Source organism: Bidens hawaiensis, unplaced genomic scaffold (assembly GCF_021521415.1).
Source record: "Bidens hawaiensis isolate Kalapana, Puna unplaced genomic scaffold, B.hawaiensis_p1.1 tig00032102_1, whole genome shotgun sequence".
In the NCBI taxonomy this organism is placed as follows: Eukaryota; Viridiplantae; Streptophyta; class Magnoliopsida; order Asterales; family Asteraceae; genus Bidens; species Bidens hawaiensis.
The window spans coordinates 34,947-62,172 of record NW_027495445.1 but is presented as its reverse complement, the minus strand read 5'-3'; the positions used below and the strand labels follow the sequence as shown (position 1 = coordinate 62,172).

At 34.3% G+C, this 27,226-nt stretch overlaps 4 protein-coding genes across 4 annotated transcripts; all 4 read right to left on the bottom strand.

Annotated features, from left to right (window-relative positions):
• Window positions 1–593: 593 nt before the first annotated feature.
• Window positions 594–7,076, bottom strand: LOC143583017 (uncharacterized). The gene is made up of 14 exons (XM_077065447.1): window positions 6,986–7,076; window positions 5,668–5,879; window positions 4,631–4,815; window positions 4,437–4,540; window positions 4,273–4,353; window positions 3,941–4,044; window positions 3,777–3,863; window positions 3,450–3,652; window positions 2,971–3,172; window positions 2,844–2,894; window positions 2,650–2,748; window positions 2,481–2,540; window positions 2,064–2,185; window positions 594–1,982 (listed from the first exon to the last, which is right to left on the bottom strand). The coding sequence occupies exons 1-14, from the start codon at window positions 7,074–7,076 to the stop codon at window positions 926–928; spliced, it is 2,658 nt and encodes an 885-aa protein (XP_076921562.1). The 3' UTR covers window positions 594–925.
• Window positions 7,077–7,231: 155 nt separating this feature from the next.
• Window positions 7,232–9,640, bottom strand: LOC143583010 (peptidyl-prolyl cis-trans isomerase CYP18-1). The gene is made up of 5 exons (XM_077065442.1): window positions 9,554–9,640; window positions 9,371–9,445; window positions 8,572–8,733; window positions 8,330–8,488; window positions 7,232–7,518 (listed from the first exon to the last, which is right to left on the bottom strand). Exons 1-5 carry the CDS (start codon window positions 9,554–9,556, stop codon window positions 7,432–7,434), a joined length of 486 nt encoding a protein of 161 aa, XP_076921557.1. The 5' UTR covers window positions 9,557–9,640; the 3' UTR covers window positions 7,232–7,431.
• A 2,573-nt stretch (window positions 9,641–12,213) lies between these two features.
• LOC143583002 (histone H3.2-like) lies at window positions 12,214–12,668 on the bottom strand. Its single transcript, XM_077065433.1, has one exon. It carries the CDS (start codon window positions 12,648–12,650, stop codon window positions 12,240–12,242), a length of 411 nt encoding a protein of 136 aa, XP_076921548.1. The 5' UTR covers window positions 12,651–12,668; the 3' UTR covers window positions 12,214–12,239.
• Window positions 12,669–14,381: 1,713 nt separating this feature from the next.
• On the bottom strand, window positions 14,382–19,398 carry LOC143583016 (vacuolar protein sorting-associated protein 53 A-like). The gene is made up of 22 exons (XM_077065446.1): window positions 19,236–19,398; window positions 19,034–19,090; window positions 18,785–18,935; window positions 18,566–18,636; window positions 18,343–18,467; window positions 17,841–18,001; window positions 17,606–17,747; window positions 17,474–17,537; window positions 17,022–17,204; window positions 16,879–16,920; window positions 16,695–16,799; window positions 16,555–16,614; window positions 16,409–16,486; window positions 16,161–16,268; window positions 16,003–16,068; window positions 15,820–15,897; window positions 15,287–15,420; window positions 15,095–15,188; window positions 14,910–14,987; window positions 14,739–14,801; window positions 14,580–14,648; window positions 14,382–14,498 (listed from the first exon to the last, which is right to left on the bottom strand). The coding sequence occupies exons 1-22, from the start codon at window positions 19,299–19,301 to the stop codon at window positions 14,382–14,384; spliced, it is 2,112 nt and encodes a 703-aa protein (XP_076921561.1). The 5' UTR covers window positions 19,302–19,398.
• Window positions 19,399–27,226: the final 7,828 nt, after the last annotated feature.

The window sequence follows — 27,226 nt, the reverse complement described above, 5'->3', positions numbered from 1 at the left end:
TATTTCACTATCGGTGCCAAACCTCCAATTCCAAACACAACATAATAATAATATACTTATTTCACTTTTAGTCCTTTTATACCTCTGCTTTACATATTTACTCCTATAAATATCCAACTAGTCCACCAACATTCATAATATATAAAAATATATTTTTATATCATGATGTCATTCGCCTGGCATCCGGTCCAAGCTTGAAAACATTGCAGTTACACGGCATGTTACATGTCTAACACTCATACGACTCGCATGTGTTTCAATCATGTGTGAGTTGTTTGTGGATTTTTAACTAAGATTGTTAAAATATATATAAAATGTTAATACTACTACTACTACATTATTAGCACCAAGTATATATTTAGATGATATCTTGTGCTATAGATTATTATTTCCTGATGTCATTATCGATATGGCTGTGAATACAATAGATTGGAGACTAACTACTAGTAGCATTTTTTTAATACAAGAGATGCATATAAATCCAATTAAAATTGTTCTTTTCTGAATACGTACTATGTAAACCATGCATCAGTGTATTTTCATTTCCAACTAATTATTTACAGAATTACAGCTACAAAGAAAACACAAGGGTATGGAGTGAATAATAACTCAAATTTAACAAAAGAGCGCATAATCAAACTTCTAAAAAAGTACATTACACCTAAACCTCTCTTCGGTTTACTTCATATTTACCATCAATAAAATTCAATTATTTTGGTAAATAATAAATAGTGATCTAAAACAAAAGATAAAATGAATTTACACCATCCTACCCGACTAATGACTAGTTTGACTCGTTTCCTTTTAGTCATTTGACCCGTTAGAAATCAATTCATAAGTAGACGAGTCATAATCGATTTAACGACCTTTTCAAGAACTTGTAATCTTAACAAACACGACATAGATGAATCCATTTGACGCGGTTTTACCCAGAATCTTGCTGGGTTGCTTCATCGTCGTCGTCGTCATCTTCATCCATTGTTTTAGCCGCTTTATTATCATTATTTGACGGGTTATGATGACCCTCATTCTCCTCGTCAGATTCGTCACCATCACTCTGGGTGCAATCCTGTGTATCCGAGTTAGATGCCACACCTTTCTCACTGTCACTCTCTGTAACACCAACAAACTGGCCCTTCATTTCCGGTTCAATAATCCCTATCATCTTAGTAACCGCTTCATGCTCAGGGTTCCTACCAACACCAGTTTGACTCTCGGCTGCTACACTAGCAGAATCATGCAAAACCCCAGCGCCACGAGTGCAGCCCTTATCAGAACCGACATTTCCTGGCGAATCATTCTCTCCATGACATGAAGGGGCGGTCTCACAAGCCCAACTGCCAGCAACTTCAGAAGCCAAAAGGTCACCTGTTCTAATGGTGTCTCCAGCTTCTGTGTCTTCTTCAATCGGGTCCTTCGATTGGTTAATAACATTCTCATCACCATTGATGCTAACCCTTTCTTCTTCCTCATCAACTACCATTGTATCATCGGCTAACTTATTCAAGTCGATATTTTGAGTCTCGGTCTCGTGAACTTGTTCAGTTTCCATTGCCGCCGCATTGACGCCCTCGATATCAGAACCAAACGCACCCTTACCGCTGGGGCCAAAACAGGGGAACTCCGCTTCTTGTGTTTCTTCACAAGTTTCTTGGTTTCGGGTATCACATTCATGCTTCTCGGTTACACTAGCTTCATCACTTGATGTCTCGGCTTGATTTCTGCGTCGTTTCTTGGTGGAAGTGCTTGAATCAGCCGCCTTCGCGCCGCCACTGCATTGAGACCCAATTGCTTCTTTGTTTTGGTGGTGAGATTCTATTTGGTCCATGTTGTCAGTATTAGGGTTAATATCAACTGATATGTTTTCATAATTCTCTTCATCTTCTAGTGTTCTCTGCATTGCCTTTAATTGTTCCTGTTGCTTTGCAAATAAACTGGAGATCTCCTCCGTGGTTGAATAGAATGCTCGGAGCTGAGTTTCCCTGTGCATACCATGTAATATAACACTTCAAAATCTCAGTAAGCTAAGCTAAATTAACTGCAATCAGAATTATAATTCTTACCGAAGCATTATTCTTTCCCGAGCGGCTTTTAGCCTGCGTTTTTCATATTCAAGGTCTCGCATTGCAGCATTGATCTCGAGTTCAAGAGAAGAAACCTTAGCCCATGCTTCTTCCCTAGCTGCCTGCTAAACGCAAAGAAGAAACCTCAGTTCAAGGCTTCAAACCAGAGAAACTTAACATGATTTGCACATAACTTGCCACCACAGCTTTTCATTCGACAAAAAGTTACAAACTTAAACATTACTTAGCAAAAATAAAGCTAGAAGATCACTAGGTTAGTTTCACCATGCGAATTTGGTTCACATTGAACACATATAAGGGACTCTCACTTTAGATTTTTAATGGTGTTTATCAGAGGTACAGAAGCAAAAAACACCTGATAAAGATGATGAGAATAAAATGTACAGAGATCCCTACCTTTTCACTCTCGAGTTCTTTTCTCAGTCTGCTAGTGTCTTGCTCAAGTTCTTGTACCCTCTGCAAGAGCATAATTGCAGAATGTACAATCATAAACCACTTTATATACAGGAAATGAAACATACAACATGAAACACAACTAATATCTTAGAAGCAGTAATAATCATACCTTTTTAGCAATGGAAGAAACTCTTTGCTCTTGAGAAAGCTGGGATTCAAGCTGGCGGACCTTATTATCAGAGCTAATCAGTTTCTGCCTTGTGTCTTCCTGTTGTAAAATCCAGTAATGATGTAAAATAAAGTGTTTGACGAAATAGTAAATATATGCTGACATTAAAGTATAAAAAAGTTGTGCATATTTACCAATTTGGATCGCAAAGTCTCCACCAATGAGCACCTTTCTTTCTCTGATTCCTGTAAACATAAACATCCACATTCTTTATATCCCATTGAGAGAAATAAAAATCATCAGAGAAAACAGTTCTCAAACCTGAAGCTTATTTATAATTTCTTGCTGTTCATTTTCTCGTCTAAGAGAAGAATTTGAAAGCAGTTTCAATTCCTCCTGAGCTTCTGCTTTTACCCTCTGTACTGTGGCTGTCAGGTTTGCTATGGCCTTTTCTCTATCCTCTTTCCTCTGTTCTCTCTCTTCATCTAGAAGAGCCTTGAGTTCAGCTATAGATGCGCTCTGGCTACAAAATAAAATAAAAGGTTTGATATATCCTCCAAATCTACGAGGCATCTACACTTTTTATGTCTATTATGCAATATATAAACTCATTGCATCAACAAGATAATGGTTGATTCAGCTTCTCTTACAAGAGAATTACAATAATAAGACTTTTAGGGCGCAGAAACATGAATAGCAACCCCCGAAGCCATCTTATTAGAGTAACACTTTCTTTTTATCCTGAAAGGAGTCTACTATCAGCATTTTACTAAATCTTAAACCACAAATTTACGACTCACCTACGCACTATTTCATTTGCTTCAGTACAGGACTGAATGGAGGCATTTAGTCTTTCATTGAGGTCCACAATAGCATGTTTTTGTTCAGAATTTAATTTATTAACTTCAACTAATTCCTTCTGTTTTGCTTCAAATTGATTATGAATCTCCTGGAGCTCATCTACGTAAGTTTTTGAAATGGACTCCTTTAGGTTTTTCTTTTCCTGACAATAAAGAGAGAAATCAGTTGCCACCTGACCCAAATACAACTCACAGAAAACACATGCATGCAGATCATGTGAGTTGGATAACATATAGACCCAATGAGTATGCTGAAGCAAAACATACAACTTCATGAAGCTCAATGGCTGCACGGTGTTCATTACGTAATTGCTCAATGGTTGCAACATGATCTTCCAGTTGCTTCCTTAGTTCCTACATGTGAGTTAGAAGTAATAAGTCAAGATCATCTATTCCAGCAATGATAATTTACCAATTAAAAATAAGAATACCGTGTTTGACCGTTGAAGACTTCGAAAGTCATCAAGGGAAAGAGGACCTTCAGAAGCACCAATGCCAATTCCTTTTAGCCTCTTCGTTTCGGAGCCAAACTCATCTTTGAGCCACAACAAAAGTCATTTCAGAAGTGTGTGTGTGTGTACATCTTCAAAAATAACAAGATACTTGAGAACAAAAGGGAATAGTTTTAGTGTACTACACTATTTTTATACACTTTAGAGGAAAATACTTTCATAAGTTAGTAAAAAAAAGATGACAACTAATATTTTGCCATGTTGGTACAAAGAATCATGCAAGAAGTACCTAAGGAATTACAGTTACATACCTGCTTTTCTTTTTAGAGGCAGGCTATCTGTCCCTGAATTAGCTTTAAGAACTTCTCGGAACACAAATGCAAAAGAAAGATCTGTAGCCATGAAAAAATTACTACTTCAAATAAAGCACCAACAACACAGAAGAAAAACAAAACAAAAAAGCAAATAAATTGACCATGTTGAGGAGGTGCTGCAAACGATATGATATCTCCATGATGTAGTTTAGACTCGGGACTGTTTTTATTCAACTTCTCCCAATTGAGATACGTTCCATTTGTGCTGCAAAAAGTTAAAACAAGTCAAAAACAACTCACACCCCAATTCCCCAAAGCATATCAAACAAGCTCGATTTATTTAAAAGACAACAACCTGGTGTCTTTTAAGTAGCCACAATAATAGACTCTGGATTGACCCTGTTCATCTTCTTTAGCAACATTCTTCCGATATATCTTGCAATGTTGCTGACTGATTTGGTTTGATAAAATCTGGAACCGTGTATCTGCTACTGTTCGGCCAATGAGATGCTCTTCATTAGTCAGAAGCATATTAATTCCCTGTGTTATCAAAACCATCATCAGTGTCACTTAATCAAACTAAACACAAATTTAGTAAATGTAAACAAAAATAATCCCTTATTTAATGTTCAACCAGTGCATGTTAACTTCTGTGTCAAGTTAACTCTCCTAATCACAAACCTATACACAATTGGATACAAATTACAAAATGATATTACTCAATTAGTTACAGAATGAGATATATAGTTAAACATGACGATTAATCAATATCACTATCAGTGTCACACTATCACGTATACAAAATTGGTTACTAACCGCGTATCGGCTACTGTTTGGCTAAATGAGAAGCTCATCACTAGTCAGAAGCATATTTATTCCCTACTTTATCAATACCGTTATCATTGTCACTTCATTAAACTAAACACAAACTTATTAAATCTACACAACTTATGTGACAAATCAACTCCTCTAATCACAATTGGTTATAAATTACAAAATGATATTACTTAACTAGTTACAGAATAAGATATATTGTTAAACCTCACGGTTAATCGATATCATTATCAGTGTCACATTGTCACTTATACACAATTGATTACAAATTGAAGAATGATATCACTCAATTGGTTACAGAATGAGATACATAGTTAAACCTGACGCTTAATCAATATCATTATCAGTGTCACTTATACACAATTGGTTACAAACCGTGTATCGGCTACTATTCGGCTAATGAGACGCGCATCACTGGTCAGAAGCATATTAAATTTATAAAATCTAAAAAAGCTAGTCACTAATTTAATGTTTAGCCAATGCATGTTGACTTCTGGTCAAATCAAGTCACCTATACATAATTGGTAAGAAATTGAAGTATAATTAGGTTAAACCGACCTGACGGCGTTTGCGAGCTTTAGTAGAGATGGCAGTAAGTACGGCCCAAACATCTGGATCGGAGTACTGTAACGGCTGAGACGCGAGCTTTGAAGCCACGGAGAGTATGAAGTCCTGAGGACTCGGTGATTTTCTGGACGAATCGGCGGGGCTAATGTTAGTGTTAGGGTTAGGGTTAGGGTTAGGGCTTGGTTTAGAGGAAATAGGGGTTACTTGAAGATTATTATTATTATTATTATTATTATTATTATTATTATTATTATTATTATTGTCGTCTCCATTGGTAGCCATGGCGGGAGATGTAGAAGAAAGACCTAATAATAATAATAATAAGTTTGTGATTTTAGCGCCATAATTTATTATTATTATTGAATGAAGTGTGAAGGAGACGCTACTGTTACAGTTACTAAAAAGTCTGCAAATACAAACTCGCATGTGATTTCTGTTTGTGGAGTTGTGGACTCACTGCCTATGTTTCACTTCATTTTCATTTTTTTAAAATTATTTTTCTTATTTATTATTTTGCCAATTCTTTTTTACAAACGGTGAACCTTTATAAACAACCGTGTTAACACCCATGAGCTACCTCCACACTAAGGTGCACAAACTGGTTTGGGTTGAAACATATTCGGTTTGATCAATAAAAGTCAAAAACGGTTTATGATCAGTTTCGGTTCAGGTTGAAAACCGGTTTATGGACTAAGTTACAATTGGTTTCGGTTCGGTTAACTGGTTTGGAACCGGTTTTGGTGGAGAAAATTACAACCCGTTCTCAACATACGGTTTCAATCGACTCCAAATGGGTTTCTAAATAATCGGTTTCGGTTCGATTTTTGGGCCGGTTCAATTAATCAGTTTATTTGCCCACCTTTAACCCACACAACAACAAAATTGCATGAATTCAAATTTACATCAATTCAACCAACCATTCTATCCATCTATATTTTGTCATATTTTTGAATCAAAGGAAACCAAACAATTTAATGTCTCTAATGATCTCTTCAGTTTTAACATCATGCCTTAAAAACCTTTTCATTTCTCGCTATCTGTATCATGCAACAAGGAAATGCCTGTTTTGTGATCGTACCAAGCTTAATAGACTTGTGACAAGAAACCCATAAATAAGGAACTTTACACCAACGACTAATATGGTCCAGAACCACCGCTACTACCATACAACCAGTAGCAACATGGTCAGCTCTCTCTTTCCCTAAGTTACATAAGGCTGACACATCGTCCGAGTCCATAACATTCCTTCTTTCAACAGCTCCTCGAATTGAAATTCTATTCATTTCTGCCTTCTAAACATGTATATTACACTTCACCGAAACCCACTTGCCCCATCTCATATCATAATTAATATCATCCGATCTAACAATCAATCTTTTAACCACCGTACTCCCCGCCATTGTCTCCCATCCACTCCCGTAAGTCTGGCCCTTCCTTCCACCTTGCTTATAACACAACTGACTCTCAACCCATTAAACTTCCATTTTTAATAAACTATTACACAATACATATTTAACCATTGAAGATTTGAAGATACACACAGCTCAAATCAACCAAACTCAAATAAACAGATAGAATGAGATGAAACAAATCATCTTTTAAGACCAAGGGTTATTAAAATATAAGTAGCATGTAAACTTCCAAGTACTACAATTCAGAGTTTAGTTATGGATATCTTATCACTACAAACGAGCTGATTTTTAGACCATAATTGTGAATTTGCAGGTTAGGAGATCCCACGAATCGACATGAATACTAGCCAGCTAGCGGGTTCGCATGAATTGTTACCCGATTAATCCTAATCTCTGCCAGTGGCCGATCCCCAGCTCCTGAGTTTGGAGTCTGCGCAAAAAAACAAAACAAAAACCAATTTATATCATGCATAAATGAGTGTATTTTCATGATACATAATAATATATCAAAGCATCCACAATTATCTGACAAGATCCAAGCTTCATGCTTGTGAAAAAGCATAGGTGTTGTTTGTGTATATTAACCTAATTTTGGGTAGTTCGGGTCGGTTATTTGGAATTTGCGCGCATCCAAAAACTGCTCCGTATTACAATTCAGTTATTCAGGTTCAGGTTGCTCGGTTGTCGAGTATCCTCGGGTCGGGAAGTTCGGGCTTTTGACAAACTTGTTAAGATACAGATCTGTATTTGTTAATACGGATTGGTCTTATACCAAATCTACGCACAACCTGAACTACTCGTAACGCAACCCAAACCAGGAATACCAGACAACCAAACAGCCCGAACCTAAATTGTAAAAACGGATCTGTTATCAATGCAATATCATAAACGAAAAACCTGAAAACCGATTAATATACCCAAATAACACCCCTAGTGAAAAGTTGCATACTTGTACGCAGCTTCTAATTCCACTCAACTATCTCTCTGTTGGGTATATAAATGGCCCATATATTTTATAAAAATTGCAACTTTTGATCTACCACGTTCTATGAAATAATGAAACTCAGTTAAATGTCACATTCACATATGACCCTAAACAATGATAATAAGCAAAACTGGTGATAATCATAAAAAGAACACAAAATGTTACTTTGGGCATCACAAAATAAAAAGTGTAGCAATAGTCATAGAATGTAAGAGGGTAACTGAATTGGTATGCACACATAGTTAAGCAAATATACCTTTTCCATGATATCAAGAACTTCAAAACCATGAATGACTTTGCCAAAGATGGTATATGCTCCATTGAGATGTGGTTGTTTACCATAAGTAATGAAGAACTGGCTCCCGTTTGTGTTAGGCCCACTATTAGCCATTGATAGCACACCTCTTGCATTGTGCTAAAAAGCCAAAAACAGCCATCGGTGAAAACGAACATAGCACACTTTAAGTAGAAGGCGAATGTATGCGTGTCAAATTTTACCTTGAGAGACTCGCGTATCTCATCATTGAACTTTTTGCCCCAAATACTCGTCCCTCCTTTGCCGGTCCCCGTGGGATCTCCGCCTTGGATCATAAATCCCTTTATGTTTCTGTGGAAAATGGTGCCGTCGTAGTATCCACTTGCACATAGTGCAAGAAAATTCTATTGGCATCAAGAAAATTTTAAGTCGAATCGAAGCTCGTTTCATGGTAAACATAACAGCTTAATGAATAAGAAAAGAAGTGCGGTTTCTAATGTAATATCTAGTATTATGTAAAGGAGTCAATATATAAACTTTAGCTATGCAGTCAATATCGGTGGTATCTCAGCCTCAGTATCGATCCTCATGTGAAATATCGGTCAGAATCTCGGTACCGACAATATCGGTGCAGTTGAACAATATATCACCGATATTCCCGATATCAGTGTTTTAAGTCTTAATTTTCAACTTTGAGTGTTACATGTTAGTGTTTTGAGTGTTAATCAGTTCCTACTTGCTGCTACAATTGTTAGCGTGTTTGGCAGTTGCAAAAGGATAAATTGTTAATAGGAGGAGAGTATAATGAATTGTTAAGTGTTAAAGATACATATAAATTCTGTCTGATAAAATTACCGAAATCCCACCTCGATAACCAATATCTCAAATATCTGTCCTCGACCAATATCCGAGATTTTCTGGCATTAGATTTTTAGGTTTTAAGTTGTGCTAATTATTATTTGAAGTTTAACGAAAGTTGTGAACAAAGAATACATGTAAGTATAATTGAATAATTAGGGTTTAGAATAAAATAAAAGTAACCTCAGATGCTTTGGGCACTTCATCGCAGGCGATTTCGCACTTGATGTCACCGAGATTAGTGTGGAGAGTGACCGACTGTGAAACAAAACGCATAAACAGTTATTATTGAAGCTTGTTTTTAGATGCAGATCAAGTGTTCGACGAAATGCGTAAGAAGAAAAAAAAAAAAGAAATTGAATATACCATTTGATTTGTTACTTGGATGATTGCAGTTCTATGGATTCAGAAGTAGCTCTTTTGGCTCCGAGTGAGAGGGTTCTAGAGGTGCGTCGTGCGTAAACAAGTTGCCAAACAATAACCTGAGCTTAAAATTAATTTTTTTAATAACGGAGACAGGCCCGTTGTCTCATTCTTGTGGGCTCTGTTCAAACTATGTCGTCTTAACTGAGCTTACGCTATCACTTAATAGTCATTGTGTTATTATAAAAGCAGAACTCTATTGCGTAACACACAATGAGACTAAAACCCGGGTGAGCTTGGGATTCAAATTGAAAGCCTTGCAAGGCCTACTCATATCATTCATTGACAATATCCAATCAAAGCGCCACAAGTAAGGATCGAACTTGGGTCTCCATTAAAAAATCCAAACGCCACAAGTGGAGATCTAAGTAGAAAATAATAATAATAATAATAATAATAATAATAAACCAAATTCAATCCTTATTATAAAACTAATATATCTTTACCACAAGCCAACCAAACCAAAAGTTCCACGCTCATTAACACCCGATCTTCACTATCTTTTATAAAATAAATATAATTTATAATTGTTCAGTTTAATTAAAAGTGAGCAAAAATATAAAAAATAATTTCTTTATCTAAAAATAAACAATATATATTTAATTTTAAAATACTTTAACAAAAATATGAATCAATAAATATTTGACAAGTATCGAATAATATAAATCGTGATGATTTATATTTATTTTATATTAGAAAATATATTTGTTTACAACCTTTGTTTTTAATAGAATTTATACTGATATGTTTACAAGCAAAAATTGAAGGCTATTTTCTTATATTTTTGGCTTATAATTATAATAGAGATAAGCTCGTAGTAAGGGTTGTCATGGATAAACAAAGATCAAGAATAGACCACTATTAGAGCATTCCCATCCAAATCCTTTATATTTTGTGATAAGATGTTTTTATAATTTAGAGAGTGATTTAAGGTGTTGTGAGTGAAAAGTTTTTATATTTTAAAAAAATATAGTGATTTTTCTGTATATTTGAAAAATTACTGTTCACCCCCTATAATTTTTTAATATATTTTGAAAGTGGTTATGAGTAAAGAAAAGAGAAATGGTAATGATAAAGGTATAAAAAAGTATTATTAAATTGAGAAGGAGAGAAAAAATATAGTGTGTTTTAGTGTAATTTTGGATTTAGGGATAAAAAGTTGGATGAGAATGCTCTTAGATGATATGCATTCGGGTGTATTTGAATACAATTTTAAGCATGAGCATATTCACCATTTCTACACAACAATTAACTTATGCACATATCAATCATTTACGCCCTGCTTGCGGTGCGCGCATATAATGTATATGTGTGTGAACCCTTGGGTGGGCAAAAGTAAAATTGCACTAATTTTGACGTTATTTTACTAATCACGTGAAAATAACGTTAAAAGTGGCGGAAGGTTAATCATGCATCATGTGGTGGCGTTGATAGCCGAAAGACAAGGGCACATGCACCAATCAGCCGGTGTCCCGATGATTGAGTGTTATGTGCCTTATGTCCAAGGCTTGATGCAAAACTACTATCGAGCCGGGGGTCTCACCGGAAGCAGCCTCTCTATCCCTATGGGATAGAGGTAAGGCTGTTTACATCTTACCCTCCTCAGATCCTACCATAGCATTGCTATTGGTGGGATATACTGAGTACGATGATGATGATGAGACATATCAATCATTTAGGTAGCGTTTGGTATGCAAGAATGGAGAACGGAATGAAATGACCCATTGTGAGGGAATGGAAAATAGTGTGTATGATGACCAAAGGAATAGAATGACCCATTACCTAGTCCATTTCATTCCCTCTAAAATACCCCAATTTCATTCCATCCATACCCCATGTTTTTTTTCATTACATTCCCTCCTTCACCCTACATAACCTCCACCACTTTCCCAACACCACCACCACCCAACATCAACAACCACCACCACCGCCACCAACCACCGCCGCCATTGCCACCAGCCACCACCATCGTCGTCCACTGCCGCCACCAACCATCGCCATCGGTGGCAGCCACTCAGCACCGCCCGCCGCATATATCAACCATCACCCCACCATCACACATGTCGCCCACCGTCACCGCTGCCCACCGCCGCCGCCACTGCCACCAATCACCACCATCAGCGTCCTCCGCCCCCACCACCCACCTCCACAAACCATCGCCATCAATACCAGCCACCCACTCGCCGCATCCATCAATCATCGCCCCACCATCACACGCCGCCCACCGTCATCGCTGCCCACCACACCTCCACTGTTACCGCCACCACCACCTCCACCCTTACCGCCACCGCTCCCACCACCACCACCACCACTCACTACCATTTTAATTTTAATTTTTTTTCTTACCTACCAACAATACAAAGTAATGATTCATTTCATTCCCATATGGTAACCAAATATTTCATTGGAATGGTAATTGTCCATTCCATTACCACGTCCATTCCATTCTGTCGTCCATTCCATTACCCCATATCAAACAAACCCTAAGTTGTTATTTCACATTTGAAACACAGATAGTATAATCAAATCAACACAATAATGAAAAGCTGATTAATACATAATTCATTAAAACATCTCAAATAAGATATTCATTCAACATAATAATAATCAAGCACATCAAACCCTAAGCCTACGCTCTCTCACCGCGAATCCTCCTCGCAAGCTGCATATCCCTAGGCATAATCATAACTCTCTTCGCATGAATCGCACACAAATTCGTGTCCTCAAACAATCCAACCAAATACGCTTCAGCTGCCTCCTGTAACGCCGCAACCGCCGAGCTCTGGAACCGCAGATCCGTCTTAAAATCCTGTGCGATCTCTCTCACGAGCCGCTGGAACGGCAGCTTACGGATCAAAAGCTCGGTGCTCTTCTGGTACTTTCTGATCTCTCGCAATGCCACGGTCCCAGGCCTGAATCTGTGTGGCTTCTTCACTCCGCCGGTTGCTGGAGCTGACTTCCGTGCGGCTTTGGTGGCTAATTGCTTCCTCGGGGCCTTGCCGCCAGTGGACTTCCTTGCGGTTTGCTTCGTACGAGCCATTTGATTGATATTGATTGTTTTTTGTTTGTGATTTTGAATTGAAGAGTTAGGGTTTATATAAGAAGTGGATTTGGGGAAATGGCGGTAAAATGTTGAAATTTGAAATGATTTTGGTTTTTTTTAAAGTGTACACGCTGGCAATCCAGACGTGGTGAGTTTCGTCCAATAATAATATTATTATGGGTAACAGATCAATAGATCATGAAAGCTGTGCCGTTGGATTGGATGGATGTTCTTTGTTGTACTACAAAGTTAAGTTTAAAAAAAATATATTTTGATAATTAAAAAAAGTACGGAGTAATTGTTTATTAGTATCAAACAAATTCCCATGGGTTCTGTTAAAATGACTAGTGGTGTTTACAGTCCGGTTTTGACGTTTTAAAAACCGAAACCAAACCATTGAAAATTAAAACCACATGGAACTGTTACTAACAATTTGGCTCCGTTTAGTTTAACGGTTTGAGCTTCATACAATGTACATGATTTTGGATTTATGTATGCTTACAGATCTTGAAATGAAACAATTAAGCATGCACTATAAGTCGATCTATTAGATAATTTAAGGTTATAGTTGTCTAGCTCTAATAAACACTATCGCGGGTCGTAATGTCTGTATCAACTACTCATGCATGTGGCCGTAGTCGATTTCCAGGACCTGTCTTCATCATTGATAGATGTGTTGCACTTGTAAATATTCACCGGTCAGGGTGGCTTGCTTGAGAAAACTATACATGTCAAAGTGTTTTAAGATGGATACAATGTTTTGGGGGGAAACTTGTAATACAAACAAACACAATAGGCTAATAATGGTGGTTGAATTAGTAATGTTCAAAAAAACAACTCAAAAGTGTTTTAAGCCTATGGTAACGATAGAAAGTATGAACGCTAACATGTAAACATAAAAAGACGGACAAGGTTAAACAATTTAGAAAGTACTTTGGTTGGATTGAACTGTTGTCAATTAGTCTTCACGGTAGGAAATGCAGTGTAATACAACATGACGCCACAAGTTCCCGGCCAACTCGGTGCTCTTTATTTGATGTGGTGGAAAAGGCAATAAGAAGGCTGCCCTCTTTAATCATATTAAGACGATCATTATGCGGTGCTAAATTCATTAAAAGGGCAAGTAAACTCAATCATCTGCATACCATCACTAAAACTTGACGCACGGGTTTCAACTTGGTGCTCTCCATATGGAAGAATAAAGTAGGGACAAGCAGAATCTGAAAGTGTGTAGTTTCAGAGTTTATAAACATCAGGCATTGAAAAGTTTTCGGAAAGGCCCGTCCTTTCGGTCTTTAGCAGCTTCTGTCAAAGCAAGAAACCTTTTGAATCCAGTTGTGGCTGCACCTCTACCAAGTGCTGCTGCTCTGGTAAGTACATCCTCTCTAGAGGCTATTACTGCAGCTGATGGTGTACTGGCCATGGGAGGCGGCACTGGAGTCACCGCCACATGGACTGCTTGGGTGGCGATTGGTGTTTCAGGAATGAATTTCGGAATCCCAGCCCCACGCTTGTTAAAGTCATCCAATATAGTTTGTTGGTCTGCTTTTTTCAGCCCCTGAATGATTGTAAATGATAGATTATTTATTTCTACTGATGAAACATAGATATTACATCAATATAGCAGGTAGGCGGGCAACAAGCTGCGCCGCCAACATAGCATTTTTCATTAATATTATTTGAAAAATGTAGTGAATATATGGATAAAAGATGAGTAGTAGTTACTAGTTAGTGATGATTGAGTATAACCTTGAGCTCTAGAATTCGTTGAAACTCCGAAGGTGTTCCCTCGGGTAGAAGTGCTGCATATGTATCCGCCACGGAATCTATAGGGGACAATATAACCTGTAAATAACAAAGTGCATACGTGAAGTTCATTATAAAAGCATATGTTTCAAGGGATACTTGAGTGGTGTAATTACTCACCTTCAAGAGTGCTTCGGCTTTGCTCATCTCACGGCTTACAAATTTTGCATAGCTAGCAGCACCTGGCGTCTGTTCAGAACAATGGAAATTATATTAATGAACTTTCTGTACAAAATCACGACAAACTACATGCCAAAAGAGAGATTTTATCGGTTTTACCTGTCTTCCAAGGGATGGGATATCTAAAAGTATCGTCTTTACTGCCTGAGTATCTAACAACATCTGTATAAGAACCATTTTAAATTACATACAACAATCAACGTGCCTGCTTGTAGGGTGCTAATAGGAAGGTTGAGGTAAAGCAAAGTTAAAATGATCATATATCGATACTTGTTGAGCTCCGGTTTCTGATATCTGCTTGCATTTGAAGATATTGAGGTAGAAACGAGGACCCAGAGATGATGCAAGCTGCACCATATAATCAGATAATGAGTGACAAGAACATTAAGCAATACTTTTATTGACGGCAAAAGCACAAAGTGTGACCAGTGAAATAAAGACTATTAACTATTAACCTTGTCTAAGAAGAACTGAAAGTAAACTGGAGAAAGAAGGCTTCCGAGCGTGGGGACACTACTGGTAAGGATTATGTTTATGTTATTGACATACCTGCAACATTGTACATTGAATAACATTATTATCATTTCAGGAAACGGCTTCAAGCACGATATACAGTGGAGGACAGATATATGATATTTATAACTTACTCTGATTGATCACCCACACTTTCAAGCGTACCCCAGGGAACACGTGTCATTGCAGCCAATTCAATATCTGCTTTGATTTCCACACCATGCACTAATCTTACTAATGCTTTTGTTATAACTGCTGAAAATTCATCCTGCGTTAATAAAAGAAATACTGTGAGAAGGTGATATATACTCCAAAGTACATATTTACATGTCAATAAGCCTGCAATTTTGGCATTCTAACCATGATATGCTGATTTATATATATGTTTCATATTTCTCAAAAATCCCATAAGATCTTGAAATTTTCAAGAAATAAGAAATTGTTGGATCTGAACATAACCGTCTGCACCTCATTCATTGCATTCAACCTTCTCAGTTGTTTTTTAATAAAATTTTTGAACTATCACTGCTAAAATGATGCTTTTATAATCATGAATAACACATCAATTATGCATGATTTTTTTTTTAAAATGACAGAAGTGTTTGTGGTTTGATTTTGACCCATTACCTAAACCGCCCATCTTGCCACCTCTACTCTCTAATGTTACCTGCACTTCTGAAATATCCACTGCATCAGTCAAGTGGGAATCTATTATCTTGGAGACATTCTCAGCCAACTCACCAGCCTATATAATTTATGAACTCTTAATTAGTCAAGGAAGAATTATATGAATATACAATAACACTTACTAACAACCATCGTATGGTGAGATTAAGGAAATAAAACTGACCGTTTTATGACAGTATTCTGCAGTGTTCACAATATAACATATTAGCCTTTCATCTTTGTCATATGTCTGCATATACAGACTTAGAGTGTTAGCATAGTAAGAGTTACAGCAGAAAGCAACAATCCTTGTAAAGATGAAGCGGATTAACCGGATGATACCTTGATGTGTCCATCCATGCCCGTGGAAGTTGCAACAATCCCCATGCCGCCTTTAGGCAACTTCATCAAAAGTTTTGTAGCATAAGCTCTAAGAACTCGTTGGAAAACCTGCCAGTCAGAAATATCACACAGTGATAATATAGTATGTGTCTCATTTTTAGAGTGTTCTCTAGATTGTAAGTTTTGTTATCATTAAAATCATATAACCATAAAGAATTTATTTACCTACATGCGACCCCGATACATACCTTGAATAAGTTTAGGAGTGTTTGGTTCTTTGTCATGGCACAACACCTTTTCAAGCTCCTTCGGATGATCAGAAAAACCTTTAGCAATGAAAAATGAATATGTTAGCATTTAGCATTTGCATAACAGGCATGCCTAGGTAGCTTACCTGCATGCTACTAGATAGAATATTCGTTTGACTTCCATCATCCATACCCCATGCCTCATCCTGTAATTAATGCACACATGTCAGAAAATAAAAAAAGTAAAAGACGAAAACATTCCAAATTGTAAAGAAATTGGTAAAACCTGAACAAGCTTCTCCAGACTCTCCATAAGTGTTCTTTCTTCTAATTCCACATATACCATCAAGTGTGGTTCAAAGCAAGATGATATAATGCCATGAAAATTGAACTGCAATAACCGTGGAGAGTAAGTGATAACTAGAATTCACATTCAACCATAATACCAGTTTAAAAAGTCAAAAGCACACCCCAGCTCCATGTATAGACAAATCTTTATTTGCATCTTTATCCTGAAATCAGAGAATTAGTGTGTAAAACACGACTCTATTGAGAATCAACTACCGCAAAAAGTAAAAACGGCTAACTAAATCAAGCAACTAGTGTTACATACATCATCCTGGTTTCCTTGATGCGTAACAAGTTTTTTCTCGTATTTTCTTCGAATATCCATCACAAGTTGATTACTAGTTTCCCCTTTATCTGATTCCTCAACGTCGCTCGTCACCTTTTTGGTATGACCACTGCCAAATTTCTCTGCTAATTCTTCCTCAAATTCTATTGTCCGTTGCAATGCCTGTAAGTGTTAAAGAATTAGATGCCGTGAAGTGATCAAAGAAAGTTGGCTGAACACGGGTCGTATAATAATTAACCTGATGCTAATCATGTTATTACAGCCAACAAATGTAAAATGAGTAAACTAATCTCCTTATAAACTGGTAGGAAGAAATGAAACCTAATAATGTATTTAGGAAAGTTACAGGAAACGCTAATGCAAGTTAAATTGTAAGCTAGAACTAAGTTCAACAATAACGATAAAAACAAATGATGTATTTTCAAATTTACCAGCAGTAATGTTCCAACATCTGGCTTCTCTTTTAAGTTTTGAAAAATCTGCATAATTTGTGTCCTACAAACAAAGAAACTTTATAAATTTGCTCCAATAATCTGCATTAAGTTTTGAAAAAAAAAAACCACCTGGTCAATTTGCAGAACTGAATACACATCAAGTAATCAACACGCCAAGAAGCAGGAAAGGTTTTCCATATCTCCTCATTTGTTCGTAATCGACGTTTGACCCAAGCGTATCTCCTCTCGGTTTTATCTAACTTTGCTAGCTCTGATAAAATTCAACAAGTGTTTAGTAAACTATTAGCAAAGATATTAGATTCAGTTTGAAGTACCACTTGCATAACCGTTATAGGAAACAAACCAGCTCCTTCAAATATCTGTTGATAAGAAATAAGCTCTCTGTTGCAAAAGTTATTCACTAATTCTTCTCTCACTGATGGCTCCAATGCGTCAACAACCAAACAAGCATCTGATAATTGTTGCAGCAAATTATTCTCGTCTCCGTCCTTTCCTGTACCTAGGCTGGGATAAAACAAATGCATAATATCAAACTTACCAGGGTAAATTTGGCAAAACGCATAGTAACTTTCTCTCAATACAATATCAAAGAGTGTTTTTGGAGCGATTTGTGATTGACTTAAACCTAGGTATTAAATTGCAAAGATTTACTTAATGTAATATCTAAACTAAAAAGATTTATAGTTTGAATGCATAGACGATGAGTATTATTTCCCAAGAAAACTTTGAACGACAACAATGTAAATAACCAACATGACAAGGCTACAAACAACACGAGCACACTCAAATCGACATTTATAAGAATACCAGTAACATATTTACCACAAAAATTCAAATTCACAAACCTAGAGAAATCAGATAGCACGTGAGACTTGAGAATTTGTTTAATATTCTTGAACTTGTCTCTTAACTCAATGATCTTTGGAATATCTCTGTATGCATCAAAATGACTACATAACTGGTTGACAGCCTAAAAGCACATAAAACATATATATATTAGACTCTAGAACACACTTATTACAGGAATGTATTAAGCAATAGGAGATATTAGAAAACAAGCTTTCATACCTCTACCTGTGCAGCAGCCTCTTTGTATTTTCGTTTGGAAGCCATTACTTGAAGTTGTTCGATCGCAGAGACTGTCACAATTAGCATAAGATATTGCATTAAGAGTGTGTAAACTCACAATTAGACATCCGACTCTGTATCAGAATAAAAATCTTCTAATGCTTTACATGCCAAGAAAAACCGCATAGTTGTATTTTGTCATCATACGAGAAAACCGACCTAGCATAGTAAAGCGATGGAGGGCGGTGATGGTGGTTGTTATGTGCTTCTTTGCACAATCCAGCTTTTTAATGTCACGGCATATTTCTTGAACCATTGTTTCACTTTGCTCGGCTTTTGTTTTAATTTCTCTAACCTTATACATTAGTTCCTGCAACAAAACCCAAAGTATAGCATAGAAAATACCGAGAACATTATTTATGGAAACAACAATGTCACTGAGACAATGAGACTAATAACAAGACAGACCTCCACAGCATGTGTAGCTGCAGCTAGATCCGCCTTTGCTTTGGTTCCTGAATTACTCTGGATATGATAGGTCCAACAATCATATTACATTATTACTTACCATATATATATAATAATATCAAATTTGATAATAAGTTAAACATATGGCTTAAAATGATGAAAACCAACATAAAGGAGCAAAACGATCGAAATGACATACAACCTGTTGACGGACAGCTGCAAGAATTTCAGCATCCACCACACGTATCTCGCTATGTATTTTCTGCATCAGTGGCCCGACGCCTGACAACGATGCTTCTGGACATTGAACACATTGGCCAATGTTAATCAACGACAAGTTGATTAGTATAAAAGCATAAACAATTAAGACCAAAGATATATATAATCAGTGTATGCCTTAGCAGCACTAGCACTAGTATCAAATAACAATAATTAATATAACTTAGCTATTGTAGTTAGTTACACTTTCCATTAAACAACATGTATAATCCAAGATCCTTCAAATTTATTTGTTTTTTCGGTCGGCAAACTAATATACGTACTCGTATAAACGAACTATATGCTTCAAATCTAACTGTATCACATTGGTTCAACATTCATACAATTCAAGTATGAATGAACTAATTGTACTACTGCATTAATAATTATAACATGTATATATGTAATTTTGTGGAAACATATATCTATATTATATTGATTAGATCTCGAAATTAACACGCAATAGATCGAAGGTGAAATAAGGTAATTGATTACCTGTAGGGAACATATGGTTGATGTAATCCACGGTACTACTAGCCTTCTCCTCCATTTCACTTTCACTTCCACTATATATAATAATTAATAACAAATAATTAATCGAAATTACAAATGAATGAAATAGTGTGAGCCAAAATATTAAACGTCAATAATAATAATAATAATAATGCATGAATGAATGAATGTGGATGAAATGACAGACGCACGTACAATTAATCGTAATTGATGCGGATCGTAACGCGGATCTGAATCACCACCTAAGTGTGCTTTCCATGACGACGGAGTGACGTCAGAATCCGGTGATATTTGGTGGTTTCTGAACCAAACTGAATTAACAAACGGTAACGACGGAGTGAATATTTGAGATACAATTTTAGTTTTATTTTATAATATTTTTTTAATATAAATGAACGCCATATATTGTTTTTATATGCCTTTCATTTCATTGTTAACTTTACATTTTAAAAAAACTCGTCTAGTTAAATTGGTATATAATTTTTTATTAGTTTTAGAGCCCGTGTAATACACGGAATTATAAAATTACATAACGTATATGGAAAAATGTATTACATCTATATTATGTGTACATAAATTGACTTTCTTTATATCACAAAACGATTTTTTTAAATGAACTTAATCAATGCAAAAACGTAACCGAGAATGCTCTGGACCCGAGAACTCTCCTTCAATCGAAAATTTCATTCCCAATATCATATATGTATAATTGAAAGAATTTTGGTTATGAACCAATTTAGAGAAGAAAACTTCTCATATAATAGTAGTTACCTTTATTGATATATTTATCAATTTACCACCCATAGAAGGAAAAGAGAATATTAAATTTTAATGACGTGTGTTCTTCAGGAACTATGTTTTTATGAGCTACACCATGAAATAGATTTTGATATGTTTCAAGAAAGCTTCTAGACTTTACCGAAATAATAAAATAAAAAATAACATGTTAACCCTTTCAATTTTGTGAATAAATTGCTTCAATTGAGCATAGTTTTGCATCACGTGTTTCCAATACACCGTTCTGGTCACCATTGAAGAAAAAGTTAACGCTGGCACATAAGTTTCGAGACCATAATATCCCCGTTCAGTGAAAACAAAGGCCCACAAGTCGTTGCGAGCCCGTTCAGTAAAAACATAAACGACACTTTTCCAACGAACAAATGATGACCAAAGCGAGTAAATTAAGACTTGAATGGGGAACTCAACCCCTTAATCATCCCACTAGACCATAATATCCCCGTTCAGTGAAAACAAAGGCCCACGAGTCGTTGCAATCCCCGTTCAGTGAAAACAGAAGCGACACTTTTCCAACGAACAAATGATTGACCTAACGAACAAATGATTACCAGGGCGAGTAAATGAAGACTTGAATAGGGAACTCAACCCCTTAATCCCACGAGACCATAATATCCCCGTTCAGTAAATACAAAGGCCCACGAGTCGTTGCGAGCCCCGTTCAGTGAAAAAAGAATCGACACTTTTCCAACGAACAAAAGATTAACCTGACGAACAAATAATGATCAGGGCGAGTAAATGAAGACTTGAATGGGGAACTCAACCCCTTAATCATCTCATGAGACCAAAGTATCCCCGTTCTGTGAAAACAAAGGCCCACGAGCCGTTGCGAGCCCGTTCAGTGAAAACAGAAGCGACACTTTTCCAACGAACAAATGATTGACCTAACGAACAAATGATGACAAGGGCGAGTAAATGAAGAACTTGAATGGTGAACTCAACCCCTTAATCATCCCACGAGACCATAATATCCCCGTTCAGTGAAAACAAAGGCCCACGAGTCGTTGCGAGCCCCGTTCAGTGAAAATCGAAGCGACACTCAACCGCAGACTTGGACAAATCACATGGATAAGAATCGTAATTCACTGAAATAAGTATTATAATAAAGAAAAAAGTGAAAAAACATGTCTACCTTTAACGTAACGATTAAATTTAACGGAGTTAGTGATTTGGATGTAATTGGCAAGAATTGTGAAACTTTGAAGATCCATACGCAAAAAATAAAATATTTGCACTAAATTCTCATTGTTTGGCAAACATAATGACGAAAATGACACTTTGTTCTAACAAAACATAGAAATTAATTATGATACACTTTGTTATATATGTTAGTGATTTGTGTATATATATCATTAATATTTAACATATATATAGTTTACCAAATTAACCTAAAAACAAATAAATAGATTTAAAGCATATATTATAATTTATAAACTTATATGATAATTTACAATAATAATAATCGATAAATTGATTTTTTAGATTTCACCAAGTATTTTGGAATATATATAGTAACATACATAATATGTTAATATTTATTTTTATAAAAATGTATAAACATAATATAAATAGGGTGTAAAAGGAAAGTGAATAATTATTGATTTATAACATATATTATGATCGATTAATATTTTAGTTTTGGAGGGAAAAAAGATATGAGGTTTAATTAAAAATCGACACGTGTCACGGTTATTTTCTTTTATTAGAAGAGTATGATATGATTGGTCCTGTTTGACCGTCATGGTCGGGTCTAGTAAAAGAAATAGATAACCAAACAAGATATTATCTAACTATACTATTAAAACAAAATAGTTTAAGTCCATTTTCTCTCTTCCTATTGGTTGTTGATTAAACTTTCTATGTATAACAATGACTTTTCTAATTTTCATCTTAATAAAATAAATCAATAATAAATTTATTTAAGATTCATCAATTCTCTTTAATATTCTCTATCATCTTTCATTTAATGTTTAATTTGAAATTTTTGAATATTTTATAATTATATTTCAACTTAATAATTATAATTTAATTACGATTTGTTTACTACAATTATAGTTATACTATAACTATAATTATGATTTCTTTATTATGTATACTATAACTATAATTATCTTTTAAAACTAATTTTATTTTATTATTTTTGTTTGATTTCATTCACAAGCTTTATATTTCTTCCCACCAGGTTTAATGTTTTTTAGAGAATAGATAATATATAATTTAGATAATTAATTTCTTTATTATGTATACTATAACTATAATTATCTTTTAAAACTAATTTTATTTTATTATTTTTGATTACGGATTTTTTTATGTATACTATAACTATAATTACGATTTCTTTATTATGTATACTATAACTATTATTATTTTCTTTCATTTAAATATTTGATTAACTGATTAATGATAACTATTTTCAGAAGAGATTATTTGATTAGCTATTTGATTAATAATCATTAAGGTTTACTATAATTACGGATGTAGACCCATTGACTTATTAATTACGGAAATTGTTTAATTACGGAATTTTGTTATTAATGGGTAATCAAATAGTTAATCAAACCTTTGATTAAGGAAAATGTTTAATTACGGAATTTTTCAATTAGAATATGTTACAATATTTAAACTTAAATCATTAATGGCTCAATTGATTAATGATTTGATTAACCATCCTTAAGATTTACTAAAAATACAAAGGTTGACTGTGTAATATGGTGCTGATTTTAAATTTTATATATGACAATTGATTAAGGATTTGACTAACCATCCTTATTCCACCTCAATTACCCGTGTAATATGGTGCTGATTTTAAATTTAAATATTCTAATTGATTATATTGGATTTGATAATTAGTGTACAATTATATTAAAATTGTGTAATAAATAATTATATTATGTTGACTATTTTTATAACTTTCAATCATATGATTAAGTAGTTCATTATATCAGAATTTATTATAATTTTATATATTACATACATGCTTATTTTATAAATTATATTTATACATTAATCATATGGTTCTATGGTTCATTATATTAGAATTGATTATAATTTTATATATTAGATACATGGTCATTTTATAAATCATATGATTCATGGTTATTTTTATAACTTATATTTATTCCACCTCAATTACCCGTGTAATATGATGCTGATTTTAAATATTCTAAATGATTATATTGGATTTGATAATTAGTGTTCAATTATAAAATTTCGTAATTGTGTAATAAATAATTATATTATGTTGACTATTTTTATAACCTTCAATCATATGATTCAGTAGTTCATTATATCAGAATTTATTATAATTTTATATATTACATACATGGTTATTTCATAAATTATATTTTTACATTATTTATACGGTTAAGTAGTTGATTATATCAGAATTGATTATAATTTTATATATTGGATATATGGTTATTTTATAAATAATATGATTCATGGTTATTTTTATAACTTATATTTTTACATTAATAAGCTTATTTCTGTATATATAAATATAGTCAACATTTATTACATTTATAATAATTTTCGAACATTACATTTTAGATATTTCAAAATTTGAAAATCCATTAATCCTGGTTCCCTAATGTTCGTTGTTACTTAAAGATATTTCAAATTCCCTAATTTTTTGTTTCTTATTAATTCCTTGTATACCTTGCTTCTCTAATCCAGTCTCCCATGATTAAATCCGTATAAATACCTAACTTTGATAAGATAATTCTTACACCATCAAACCATCTTTAGCAAAAACCAATATCTTTGTGTTTTAGGTTTTTATTTTTTGTTGTGTTTATATCATCCATTTTTGTATTCATTTTTGGCTTAAAAGTGTTATTGTTCCTAAATGAATTTTTTGTTTTGTTTATTTTAATGTTTCATCACTAGGAAGATAACAGTGAGTGTATCCTAAAGGTGCGTATTTTGAAACTTTGGCGGCTAAAGGTCAATTCAAAGCCCGGGAAAGATTGGCCGATCGAAATGATCGTGCAAGACGAAATGGTTTTGTTAACACATTCATTAATTTACTATATTATTCATACAACTTTGTATTAATCTTAATAATAATTTGGCAGGGCAACATAATGCAAGCCTATGTAAGGAAGCCATGCATTCCCAAGCATGACGTGTGGCTTGGCGAGAATAGATCTTTGATTGTTCGAAAAGCCTTACTTGATGCAAATATGTCTACATACAAATATTTGTTGCACATCATAATTATGTGTATATGTTTTTTTTATGTATTTTTTATCATAGTTACATTTAGTTATGTTTATTTTGTGTCACCATTTTATAATCATAGTCCTCAAAGTTTTATGCTATTTTAATAATTTTATAAATTTTAAAACTTTAAAGTGTAACTCAAAGGTAAATTTTGTAAATCAATGGTCAAACATTTCATAATGTGTAACATTACTATGATTGAAACTTATTATTTTTAAAAGGAATTTCAGTTTTAAATTTTAAACTTTTAAATTTAACTGGTCAAACATTCCATAATGTCTAAATGTACCATGATTAAAAATTCATTATTACTAAAAAGATATCCAATTTTAAATTTTAAAATTTACAATAACTTAAATATTTTTAGTCAAACAATCCATAATTAACCTATTAATGTAATTACGATATTAATTATTCTAATTATTATTAGAATTCAAAAACATACTAAATAATTTCATTTACATTATATAAATCTCAAGGTTGAAAATCCTAACCATTATAATCTCTCTCTCTCTCTCTGTTTCGGATTACTATCTCCATCATCGCCAATTCCGGTAAGGGAGATTAATTATTTTCCGGTAAGGTTTAATTTGATACTGTAATAATCGATTCTCATATTATTCATTCTTTCATTAACAATTCTTTTTCTTTTCCCTTTTTGTTTGTATTAATTTTAATTATTATATAATTTTCTTATAATCTCTTTAGGTTCCATAACAAAATAAAAAATTCAATGGAGATGTTGAACTATTACGATTTTCCGGTAAGGTATTATGGAAAATACTATAATACCAGATGGGTTATTAGCGTCTTGAGTTGAAGTCATAACAAGTTCAAGTCAATATTAGATTGTGTACAAGTTATGGCTCTATGAATCGATAAACAAGTCATATAAGCCAATTGATGTTTCTAAGTGTTTAGTTATTAGCTATTAAAAAAACCAATTTGTTCCTTTTTATATTAATCTTTGACAACCAAGAAATGCTACAAATTAAAGTATAAACCTTGTATAAAAGGAAGTATTTAGGGAGTTGTAAATATTAAATTTATGATACTTTTATTAAATAAATAGTTAGATTGTATAGACGTTTGTTCGTGTTTATTTTAAATTACACTTTAATAAGTTCTTCCTACATCTTGTCAAAGTGAAAGGTACTTAAACTATAAAAAAAACACGAGGCTCACAGTTGGATGCCAATCCTTACATGTTGAAGAGATAAAATAATATGCGAATTAATTATTGGATATAGGAGAAGGGAATGTTGGGGATGGGGGTCTAATTAACGACAAATGAATGTACAAATTCCCGATGATCTTCTAATTAATAATTCATTATATCCAGTATATGATTTAATAGACTTTGTGTATCCTTCGATTTTAGATAAGTTCAATGAACTTACTTTCAAGAACGGGCGATATTGTCGGTTAAAATTATTTTTGTTTATTAGACGAATAATATAATATTCAAATATATAATCAAATTTCTTTACGTGACGAATTTCTTATTTTCCACCCGTGTACTACACGGGTTAGTAACATAGTTAGATAATAAATATATTTAAAGTTGTTCTTTATGAGCTTTCATTTTTTGAAAGCCAACCATAACATCATCTACTTTAATATTCATAAGCAAGTCTTTTTTAATGTAACAAATACAACTATCGTTTAAATTTCATCACCCATACTATAAAGCAGATCGGACTTCACGCAATTCATCGCTGAAAAGCATCTTTCAAGCTTGACATTGTGACGAGTAATACGAGTGTTAATTTAAATAAACGATACACAATGCAAATGAATGGTGTTTATTTGTTTGAGCCATCAATTGAACAAGACTTGCTAAACCATTCAAGTGTTTAAATCGTTTATCTCCTTTAAGATTATCGATGTATGTCGTGAGTTCAACCGGGAGTCTTCTTTTATCATTCTCATTAAAATTGTATATGTACATCTCGACTAATCGTATATTTTTGGAATATACGTGAAGGATTAAAGGGTTGGAGTGAGTTGTCAGGCTTACCGCTTCAAAAATCAAACAAAATAGAATTGGATTGGATTTTAGGCTAAAAATTGGGTAGGGTTTTGAGCTTAAAAATCAAACATGTTGATTATTCTAATGATCACTTACCTTATATTTCTTGCTACCATGCCATATATAGGAATTTGTTGCCACCATTCCATAGGACGGTGTACTTATATGTTATGGACTGAAACCATTGCAAGGTATGAGACTTGTCCCACATCGGTTGTATGAGTAACTGATGTGGGGTTTATAAGTCAAATGGGTTCCCTCACCTATCAGACTAGTCTTTTGGGTTGAGTTCTTCTGTTTGGCTTGTAACATTGGTATCAGAGCCAACCTCGGAGTGGTGGCCCACGGAATGGTGGCCTGGAGGAAGCCAG